Source organism: Aulostomus chinensis, chromosome 3 (assembly GCF_037954235.1).
Source record: "Aulostomus chinensis isolate RoL2024-O1b breed Wild chromosome 3, RoL_Achi_v1.0, whole genome shotgun sequence".
Classification (NCBI taxonomy): Eukaryota; Metazoa; Chordata; class Actinopteri; order Syngnathiformes; family Aulostomidae; genus Aulostomus; species Aulostomus chinensis.
In genome coordinates this window covers 2,637,505-2,648,820 of record NC_141322.1, presented here as the reverse complement: position 1 = coordinate 2,648,820, position 11,316 = coordinate 2,637,505, and the positions used below count along the sequence as shown (strand labels likewise).

The following is an 11,316-nucleotide window of genomic DNA, read 5'->3' as shown; positions in this document are numbered from 1 at the left end:
CTTCTGGGCCAGGGCAGCATCATAGGCTTGGTAAAAGTATGTTGTCCTGGAAGGAATTACGTTGGATGTTTTTACCTCATCAGAAGATCCACTTTGTCATTTACACTTTGTCCTGAACAAGTGACGATAAAATTCATACTGCGAATGTACTGGTATGGCGGGTTTGTTTTCACGGTCCAGTTCTGGATCAAGGCCTTACACCCTCTAGAATGGTGGGTGGGATTGGCTCACATGAAGGTTGACAGGCCGCTAATTTAAATCAGTGACACAGGTTAGCTGGTAAGAGTGAATGACGTCACGGGGAGCAGCCCAGATACAGCCAGACCTCGCGGACAGTGGTCATCAGTGACGTGGATCACTATAAACATCTTGGCACCATCAATGACGACAAACTGACCTTTGACCCTCATGTAGATGCCGTTTGTAAGAAACGCCACCACTGCATGTACGTTCATTGTAGGTTCTGTGGTTGTAAGGTTCGACCAAACTTTTAAGAGAGGGGTTGACTCTTGTTTTGTGGAGCCTTTCCTCACATTTCCTGTGCCTGTCAGTTTGTTCGTCGGGAATTGTTCAGTTGAGCGGTAAAATTACGAACTGACCTCTACAAGGTGAGGTCTTTCAGGAAGGCCCGGTCCATTCTGGCTGTAAGAGTTCTGTCTGCTTCCGTCAGATCGTAGAGTCGTGAAGCCAGAACACTGCAACCAGGCTGAAGAGCTCGTTTGTCCCAGGAGTCACCAGGTTTTCAATGAATTTGATTTAACCTTTTTTTTGTATTGTCTTTGCATTGGACTCATTACTGTGCTTAACGTGCGTCTGCTGCCCACACAGACGCTGGCCGGATGTCCAGTTCCAGCTTGTCTGCTGGAACTGAGTCATGAGAAGTTTGTTCGTTGTGTTTTGTTTTTATTTGTGTCTTTCTTTAAAGGGAGAATCGGAAATATGAACCACCTAATTAAACTAAGAATGGATTTATGAATAATTTGTGCAGGATCCCTAATTCTGTATAATCAATGGATTGTGACTCTTCGAGTTCCTTAGAAAGGAGGTGCGTTCCATTCTTGAAGGTTGCTAATCGCATCACCACCTGATGGCTTTGAAGCCGATATTTGTGTGTTTTACACCACCCAGTCACGGATGACGCACGTCTGACGAGAAATGGCCAAAAAATGAACATAAAAGTAAACTTTTTTCAGTCTTGAAAAGGAAGCAATCCCTTCAAAGAGATGTAATTCCCTCAGCTACTACTTTAAACCGTTGCAGGTTTAGCTGAACCTGCTCTAAACCTAATTACGCTCGCTGGTAAGGTTTCTCAGTCCAGTGAGAGAAGCTGTCACGACCTCAGGACTGTAATGAACTCATGGCTGATTAGCTCCTTGAAGTCTGACAGAAGATCTGAGGTGTGAACACAAGAAACTGACGACTGAAGCCGGTTTATTGAGGATAGAAGAAAGAAGACGCTACATGATGTGAGCAGATGATGCACTCTAAACAGAGAGAGACCAGAGCAGAGTCCCCAGGCCATCGAAGGGTCACAGCCCCAAGGGTCTCTTTGGTTCCCGTAGTTTTTAAATTACAAGAGAATATCCTTTGCAATCAGGTGCTGTCACTGGAGGATTAGAGGTCTTTTGTCCCAGAATTACCAACCGGTTCATCTGGCCATGTAAACACATATGAATGGGTTTAAATTTAAGTCTTTGTCAAAACCGGTGCAACCAGAAGCTTCTCAGACTAAACATGCTTGAACCCTCAGGACCAAATGTGCTTTGGCACGGATGTGGGCCACTTTTGGAAGAGGATGACTTGATAGAGACATGTGTTGTGTCACACCTTCATAAATATACCTGTAGGCCGCCACTGACCTCCAGACATGGGATCAATCTTTGCTGTTCGTTTGGCTCACAAACATGCTAAAGAGCGTTAGCAGGCATCACATGCCTATCCATCACTCTACTTACAGCTTGTTGTCTCACTGGATACACACTCGCTCATGCGTGCATACACACACACACACACACACACACACACACACACACACACACACACACAGTGGCAGTTCTACATGAAAGTGAATGAATTTGAAGGAATGCCAACAGATGCATGATGAAGTGACAATGAGGTAAAGTCCTCCTGTGACGACCAGGACAGGGTGGCACCAAAGAAAAGATTTCTTTTTTTTCTTAAATGAAACAATGTAAGTGTCTGTACACAATGTCACGTGTCACACATAGCATGAACTGCTGAGCTCAGACATGTTTAGCATCCTAGCAGTTTATACAGGAGGCTGGACAACCAGGTTTCTCTGCTCCCTTCAACCCAGAACAGGATCAGAACCATGGTTACTCACTCTTCTTTCATTTACATCTTCAAACTAGAAACTTTACATCGTCCCAACCATCGAAACAAAAAGAGAATGCACTTAAGAACTGTAAAAGGCTAATTTCCTGGACCAGATGAGGGGATCCCTGCCACAAGACATGTATCAGTACCTCTGGCTCCTGTCAACAGAGAGAGAGACACACACGTTAACAGGTACTGAACACACGCTATCTTGGTCAGAATGTGACTTAGCATCATGCATCGACACGGTTTCCCCGGTGACGGGAGGACCGGGCTTCTCTCTCCAAACGGAAAGTTAGTTAACCAATATACTTTAACAATATAGGCTAATTGTGTTTTTCATTAGAGAAATAAATTTGTCGTGTCTGGAATCAAGGGATTTCAAAGTCATTCTTAACCCAAACAGCATGTTTTGCCTTTCAAGAACCCACAAGTAGGGTTAGACTCACAAAGATGTTCTTTCTCTCTGAATTATTTCTTCTGACCCGTGAATGCAGAAAGAGTCAGTCACATATATTAGATCGAAGCTAATGGCAACTGATGGCTAGCAGCAGCTAACCCAAACAGCAGAGCTGGCCAAAAAATGTCCAGTGACGAATTCTCAAGCATATCATCCTCGTCCATAAACCACATCTTCTTTATCCAGCATGTGACTCCTGTGGTTCAGTGTATGCTCGCACTGAAATGACAGCCCTCAGTCTCCATTAGCTGCAAGCTAAATATGCACGACTGTCTCTTTCTGCATTCTGGAGTCACACAGACGTGATGTCGGAGGGAGAAAACATCTTTGTGAACTCCAGCGTCTCCTTGTAAGTCCTTGAATGGCAAAATGCATTTTTAGGGGGAAGTTTTGCTTTAAATTTCATTCCAATAATCCATCAATGCCACTGCAGCCTTTGCGTGGTACCTTCTCCCTGCAGATAGAGCTCCTTGGTTTGCTGCAGACTTCATGGACAATCAGACATGGACAATATAATTAATTAGGCTTCCCTTGAGAACCCCCAGCTCCACCCACCCACACTCCTGTGACCCTGAACAGCGACACGACACAAACAGCCAGTGCCTGGGGGCTGTGATACGGATGAGGCTGAAAAATGAGAGGAACTCTCGTTTACATCATCATTCCTCTCTTACCTCACCGACCTGTCTGCTACCATGCTCCCTCCATCCTCCTCCTCTGACGCCACCACCAGACCTGGGCTGATGGAGCCTTTTCCAGAGCTTCCCCCGCCCTCCTCTAACTGGAATTCTCCCCCAGATACACACTCCTTTTCAGCTGCTTCACTTTTTGTTGCTAGCCAGATGAAAACATCAATACTCACATAGAGAAGACAAACTAAGGGCATAATGCCATTGTGCTCATGTCCCACAACTGCAGCGCCCTCAGCTCCAGTTGTGATGTGTGCTACACCTGCTTGTCTCTCTCCACACCTCCTAAGAGGACACTTACTGGAGTCACTGCAAAATGTCGGACAGCTTCTCGTGGTAATACTCGTAGTTTTCTTTGCAGTCTTCCCACAGGTTCAGAGGTTGGTCCTCATTCTCAACAAAAGTGTCCCAGATGTAGGAGAAGTCCAGAGGCTTCATCATCCTTAGCTTACATCCAGCAGAGTTTAGGGCCTTCAGGCCGGCCTGGATCTCCTCCTCCTCCCACTCAAACAGGCGAGATGCAAAGATGCTCATCTTTATGTTTTTCTTGGCTTGAAGTATTTCAGATATCTTCGCTGCACAAGCAGGACATGGACTGGACGAGACGTACCTGAACAAGAAGGAAGACAATCACTTATCCAAAAGCTATTTAAAGAGTCAAATGTCTTCCCGTCGTGATACCAGCCACAGTGTGGAGGAGATGCATTTATTTTACAACCACTGAGCTTTGCCATTGTTGAGAAGCAGCAGTTTTTCAGGAGGCAGACCATTTTTACACCTCAAAGATTTACTCGTCACGCGCTGACGGTAAGGATGACCAAATATGTTCGTCATCAAAGCGTTTTCTCACGACATCGACGAGACAACGACGAGCCAGAAGTCGTTCCTTGGTGATGAATATGTGGCGAGAATAAAATGTATTTTCATCATGGCGGGACAAGACGAAAATGCTACAAGTTGACTAACAGACATAATAAAACACAATATATTTTTTGACTGAATTGATATTCAGTCTGTTGCGCAAAAGCTCCCGTGTGCAGTGGCCACACACGCAGGACCGTGCAGTGTAGCTGCGCACAGCCCTCAAGAGAACACGGTCACACACACGCGTGTCAGTGCCATGGACGATGGCAGCTTCACTGGGTCGCAAGAGAGGAGAGGACTTGTGGAAATACTTTGTACATGATGGAGCTGAGAAGAAAACACAGTGTTAAACAGAGAAGAAAGTTGGGGTTGTTTGTGGTGTTGAAGTAGGTGGCAAGAACACCGCACCCTTGAAGAGGTACCTCAAAGGGTTCCGCAGGGATAGCCCTGCTCAAATCATTTTGCTAACACAAATCCATGTTGCTCGATGACAACTGCCCCATTTCTTCTGTAGTGTTGTGCAGAGAAACAGTTTCAGTTTTGTAAATGAACTGGGGTTAGCATAGTTAGTGAGCTAATGTTGGACTCACGTTAGGCAACGCTAGCTTTAGGCTAACGCTAGCGTTTCATCTTCATTGATGAATCACAAGCATAAATTTGAAACTGGCATGTACATTGATTTGGAGAAGATTAAGACAAACAAAGAGGAAATGTATATATAACTAAAACTAGACTCAAATATCTCTCAATTTGAAAATGTGACTAAACTTAATGTGCGTTTTTGTCAAAAGACAAAGAGTAAAACTAAAATTAAAATGGCTGCCAAAATTAACCCTGGTCACGCGGGATGCATGTACTGTACATGTAGCACTTCATCTAATAGAAACAACACCTCCACCAGTGACCTTTGACCTTGGACCACCAAAGTCTTTTCAAATCAAATTTTCTAAATATGAAAAAATTCACTCAAGGCTTAGAAACATGTTATGTTAACTGAAAACTCCAGCCTGCAGCTTTCACTGGTGCTGAGGCACCAAAAGGAGTTCAAAAGTGGACATTTGCCAGTGAGGAAAAGTCCAAAGAAAGATGCTTCCATGTTGCATTGTGAAAGAAGTGGGAGCCAGAGCTCTAAGAGTTAAACTCATACCAAGGACTAAAGTCTTGTCCTCTGCTGCTGTTCCAGTTGCCCCACTGGATCACACTCTAGCTGCTCCAGGGCTGCAGGCACCTCTGGCCTCGCTCCTCACTGGGACAGTTTCTAAAATGGGTATTTTCACCACCCACTTTGACTGAAAGAGTCAGGAAAATAGGGCCCATGTTGAAAAACATGGAAGTTTCCCTGCTGATTAGTCAGTACAGGAAGATGTTCTGTGTTTCGAATATTATTAAATGTCACTTTTTATAGATGATGTAGACTTTCTCATATGAGCAACAGATTATTCTGACAGAGGTCATGAATGTGTTGAAAGTCGAGGAGAGCTCTGTACCAGGTGACGGTGTATGTCAGCGCGGGGTCGTAGTCTGACAGGCACTGTGTGAAGAAGGCCTCCTCAGCGTGGGTCCCGGCGTGCTCGTCCTCCAGGCAACCCCTCAGCAGGCCGTCCGCTGAGGTCCCTCGATCCACCAGGTAACACAGGAAGGTCTTGTTACGGCCTGACGAGTATTCCACGTTCTTGAACTGGAACTTGAAGGCAAAAGGATCAATCCGATCCCTGTGTGAACCGGAGCAAATGAACACTCAGTTAAGGTTTTATTTGCTTCTAAAATCATGAATCTGAGAGAGGGCAGGAAGTTAGGAGTTCATTTCCTCCTGCTCCTGTTATTACCGCCACCAAAGAGGTCACGGTATCACCAGCCCTTGTCTGTTAGCAGGATAACCTGAAAAGTTGGGGATGGATTTGGATCAAATTTGAGACCGTGAAGGAATGCAGGTGAGAGAACAATGATTCCAATTTTGGAATGGACCTGGTTCTGCTGATGTCATATTACCTTGGCGAAGGTTTGTGATGCAGGTGTTTGTTTTCATTTTTCTTTGTCTTTACACCACTGATCTACATGCTGAACTGCAGGCTGTAAAATATCAGTTAGAGCTGCTGCAGGCAAGCATGATCTACCAGTCACCGCAGTGTTTCTGATGCGTGTTGGGGGAAGAGAGGTAAGAGGGGTCCTAAGAGGGGTCCAGTGTGAACCTGCATGGTGAGGGGGGAGGCGGCAGCGGGCAGAGCTAATATTACCTCGTCTGGGTGGCTGAGGCTCCAGTTACAGTTCAACACTCTTAGACCAGTTTTTGCATGACACAGTTCTAATCTCTCGTTAACTCGTAGAGAGCAGAACCCTGGAGATGTGGTGGGTGGTTTACCTCCTACTGAACATTCCCTTCTCTTCAAGGCATTTCAAAGACTGTTCTTGAGAAACTGGCTGATACAGAGGTTTTTGCAGTGAGAGGTCACGGTATTTAAATGTCACACTGGAGAGATGCAATAAGTGGTTAAAATGGCTAAACCTGATTTCGGCTCATCGCCGCTGCATCCGATAAAGGAAGAAGGCTACTCATGACCCATCGCTGCTTAAGAGTGCATCTTTGACAAAATACACAGACAGATCGTGGCGTCTGCACAGTACAATACACAGGAGTACTACATGTTATCTGAACATGTATCAGCGATGAGACAACCGAGAACACGAGGCAACTTCTTTCGCCTTCCTCTGTCTCAAAGCCGGAATCTCAAGGGGATTCAATGGAGCCTGAAGACCCCCGCAGAGAGGCAGAACCCTACAGTCTCAACTCTGCTCATCTTTATTTTTAATCATGCATGAATCTTCCAAGTGGGGTGGCCTTCCGAAAATAAGATGAGACCATCGACAGCAAAACCGCCCTAAAATGTCCATTCATGAACTCTCCAGGTCATCGTCGGGATAATCCACCTCTTTTTTTATCCTGGCGTGTGATCAGTAAACCACAAACCCTCTGATTTGGAGCTGCGTCACGCTCTGTGCTCTTCAGAATGTCTTTGTGGGTCTCTTGAGTGAACAGAAAATGTGCTTGAGGGGTTATAAACTGACATTTCGGAGCAGTTTTGCGCTCATTATTTTGTTGCTGTCTCCAGGAGCACGAGGCTAAACGTACATGGCTGGCTTTTTCTGCTTTTCAGGGTCACAAAGGCGTGATGCAGGAAGGACGACCTCTTTGTGAGCTCAGGACTCGTATTTCTGAGTACTGGAAAGGCAAAAGCAGGTAAAATAAGAGTTTTTTAGAACCTGTTTTTCTTAAAAAAAAATCTCTAACAGGCACCACCTATCCTTCTGGAGGGGGGGCAGGTTTCCCACTGACTGGGGGGGGGGGGGGGTGTCCACAGTGGGACAGCTGGCAACAAAGAGCTCAAAACCCTTTGGAGAGGAATAAACCATTAACACTCAACTCCATCCTCTCAGTCTCAGGGATTATTTTGAGAGTCCCAGAATGTTTTACCTGATGTTCCATGACATCTGTGACACGGATATTTCGGGACAACAGAGCGTAAACAACCATGTGTGAATCTGGCGTGGCCTGGAGCCTTCTTTCAAGTGCAGCACCTGCACGGTCACATGCCCGGCTTGTCCTCTCATACTCAACTCTGCCTGCTCACACGGAACCACATTTTAGCAAACATCGGTGCACAGACAGTCGTCGTAGACCAAACACTCCCACTCCTGCACCAGTTTTGGCACCTTAAGACCGGGAATGTGTCAGGTTCTCTCGACAAGGTCTCAGACTTTAACAAGCTTGTTTGGGTCGACAGTTGTCTTAAGGAAATGTCTGCCAGTGAATTTAAAAAACGAGGGGAGCCTCCATGGAGTCCGTCAATCAGAGTTATTGATGTGAAGGTGGAGGTCACGATGAGTCATGGAGGAGAAGAGGTCACACACTGATCAGAAGATTTAAGAGTTTCAGGAGAGGCGGTGCTTTGCTCCCACGTGGAAGAAGCTCAAGTCAGGTAACCGGTCCCAACCAAGAAACTGAAAACTGGCAGAGCACTGAAGAAGTGGACATTTGTGGGGAATTTCAAGAAGCTGCCTCGTTGCAAAGGAAGACGTGTGAGGCACGGATATTCACTGCAGCCTCTCCTGTGAGCGCAAACGGTGACACAAACCCTTTTCCAAGCGAAAGGGCGAGTGGTGCCAGGCCAAAACCTTCAGCGTATTCTGGGATTGTTGCGCTCCCCCCCCCCCCAAACTTTACGTCTGAATATTTCATAACTTCCTCACCGTGCTTGTCAACGCAGATGTTGGGCTGCTGAGCCACTGTTAATCTTCACCACCTGAATGAATTTCTGCTCTCATTCGTTAGCAACAACACAATTAGCATCACCATGGCAACCTTCCAGCTGATGCAGATCAGCTGACCGGACGGCCTCTGTGACTCTATGTTGCTTCTCCAGTACCCGACTGATACTCCTGTCAATCAAAGTTCAAATTCTAATTCAAGCTTGCGTACATTTTTGAACCCAGTGGCTTCCTCCAGCACCGCTGTGTCCTCATGAGCTGGAGCTGGGATCCGTCTGCAGCATCGGTTATGTTTGCTGTGTTTTATGGTTTATATAAAGCACTTGGCTGACATTTTGGCCTTCTTATGTTCAGTTGGCCACTTTGGGATGAAACGGTTCATGTCAGCTCTTCTAAATGTCAGCGCTTCACTCATGTCAGCTCCGTGCGCTTCATGTATCAGCGGCCCTGTTCAGACCCACGCTGACGAGTGACGCCGTCACAAGTGGGTCTCCACGCGTCTCCTGTGACCGCTTGTCATCAGACTCACTCTCCATCTGCAAATGAGCACTTGTGTTATTTCACTTTGCAATGTTTTTACTCTCAACATTTCCTAACACGCATGGCTTTGCCACACAGTAGCGGTGTCCTGTTTATTTTTTTGCTGTTGACTTTGACAACAAAGTTCATCCCTTCGTGGTCTACAGACGGAATACGAAGGGATGAACTGGCCAAAAAATTCATTTAATTGTTAATAAACAGGAGGGAAAGACCGTTTTCTATCAGCAGTGATGATGAAGAACTCAAGGGCTCTTTTGTTCATGCTCCATTCATCCGCTCAGGATGAAACACCACACTTCCTGTTCCACGCTGATTTCTTCTCTATATTTACACCACACATCCAATCTTTTGATACATGAATGGAGTTTTGCAGTTTCTCTCCTGTTACTTGAGCATTCTCTTATCTTTCCAGCATTTGAAGCAAGTTCTGGATACTGTGGGGTAATTATTGCTGATACATGATGATTAGAATAGATTTGAAACGTCTTCAGTTTGATACTTATTTCTCTTTTATTTCTCTTTTTTGAAATTTCCTATGTGTATACTGTGTGCATGTATATGCTTCTGTCCGCCCCCTACAGGCCTGGTGCTCTGCTCATGTCCCACGGGTTCCACTGTGGTATTTATCCTGGAAGTGGAACAGCAGCCAGTCGAGGGGGGGGGGGGGGGTGTGGCTCCTGCTGAGATGAACTGGGCTGCGTCCGAATTGCCAAGTGGCAACCTACGTCCTCCTGCTACGTCCTTCTGCTACGTCCTACTCCTACGTCCTACTCCTACAACCTAAACACGGCGGCACCATTCAGACACCCTAGAAGATTGGTGGTGAAGCACGACCTCTGCTGGCAGAGCACAGATACCGCAATTAGGTAGACAGCATCAACGAAAGCCCCACCTGCTGGCCTGACTGTGGTACTGCACTCCACTCTGAGCACCTTTCTTTCATTCTCTATTATTAAGCACATGAACGCACCTTTAGTCATCAACAACGACGATAAATGTTGGTGTTCATCAGAATGGGAGACTGTTGGTGGCGCAAACTTGGCTTGCAGGTCCACAAGTTTTTAGGGGACGAAGAAGAAGTCCGCGGTGCATTGTGGGCCATAGGTTGCTCCGTAGGATGCACCTGAACCGACCTACAATGTGGGCGTGTTAGACTGGAATTTAGGTTGAGAAGTAGGTCGCTACTCGCGCCAGTTGTGGTTTCGGACAGCCTACGACCTGCTCTGAGACCTAGGATCAGACCTACTTGGCAATGCGGACGCAACACTGTTGTCTCGGCTGAAGGATTTCTCTTCTCTTTTCACATTTGCTTCTGGTAAATTTGTTTAGGTTTGTGACCAGAAAGGTCAAACAGTTTGGCTGCAGCCAGTGGTAAAGGCCATGCTGCCACCTACTGTTCCGGAGGTCAACGTACTCTGGTGAATAAATTGATTCTTCCTTGTTCGTGCATGCTGGGACACTGCTGGGATCTTAATGGGTCCTGAGTGCGTTCATATAAGCGTAAGAGGCTCCCTTCTACTGTGATCGGCCAATCAGATTCAAAATGACAGGAAATAAATGTGTAAATAAATGTGCTCTGGTGACACCTCAAGGAAAGGTTCCACTCATCAGCTACCTGTGACACTCGTGGAGGGAGGAACCTACCCCGCGATGATTTCAAAGGGAGGAAGTTCCATTGGTTCCAGCTGCAGATCTCCATTCTCAGCAGTAGCCGCTGCATCGTTGGAGGCCCCTGCCTCAGCGGGGGGGGGCACGCCGTTATCCACCGGCTTCTCACCTTCATGCTTCACGTCCTTTACTTCCTTGGGCACTTCAGCAGCTTCTTTTTCTTTTCTTTCTTTCCTTCTCGCGAGCATGCGGCTTCTGTCAGCCATATTGACAGGGGGACTGTCTACAGAGTCTGTGGGTCTGGAAAGTCTCTGTAGAAATAAATGAGGAAAGGCCAGACAAGCAGAGAGGGAGGGGGGCAGAGTGAGAGGAGAGGGAGGAGCGCCATAGTAGACGAGCTGGGGGGGGCAAATAAAGAGAAGACCCACAGAGTATGGAAGGGGGGGGCTGTTACTTATATATAAATACCACTGGGGAAACAACTTTAGTGTCTTAGCAAGCTTTGCTCTGCAGCAAGTAACAGAGAGAATGAAATGTTCTGCAAGCAACACGTGT

General features: G+C 46.4%; 1 protein-coding gene across 1 annotated transcript; it reads right to left on the bottom strand.

Moving 5' to 3' along the window:
* Positions 1–2,142: 2,142 nt before the first annotated feature.
* Positions 2,143–11,054, bottom strand: apobec2a (apolipoprotein B mRNA editing enzyme, catalytic polypeptide-like 2a). The gene is made up of 4 exons (XM_086200558.1): positions 10,798–11,054; positions 5,838–6,062; positions 3,788–4,096; positions 2,143–2,495 (listed from the first exon to the last, which is right to left on the bottom strand). Exons 1-3 carry the CDS (start codon positions 11,025–11,027, stop codon positions 3,793–3,795), a joined length of 759 nt encoding a protein of 252 aa, XP_086056684.1. The 5' UTR covers positions 11,028–11,054; the 3' UTR covers positions 2,143–2,495; positions 3,788–3,792.
* Between the last annotated feature and the right edge of the window lie 262 nt (positions 11,055–11,316).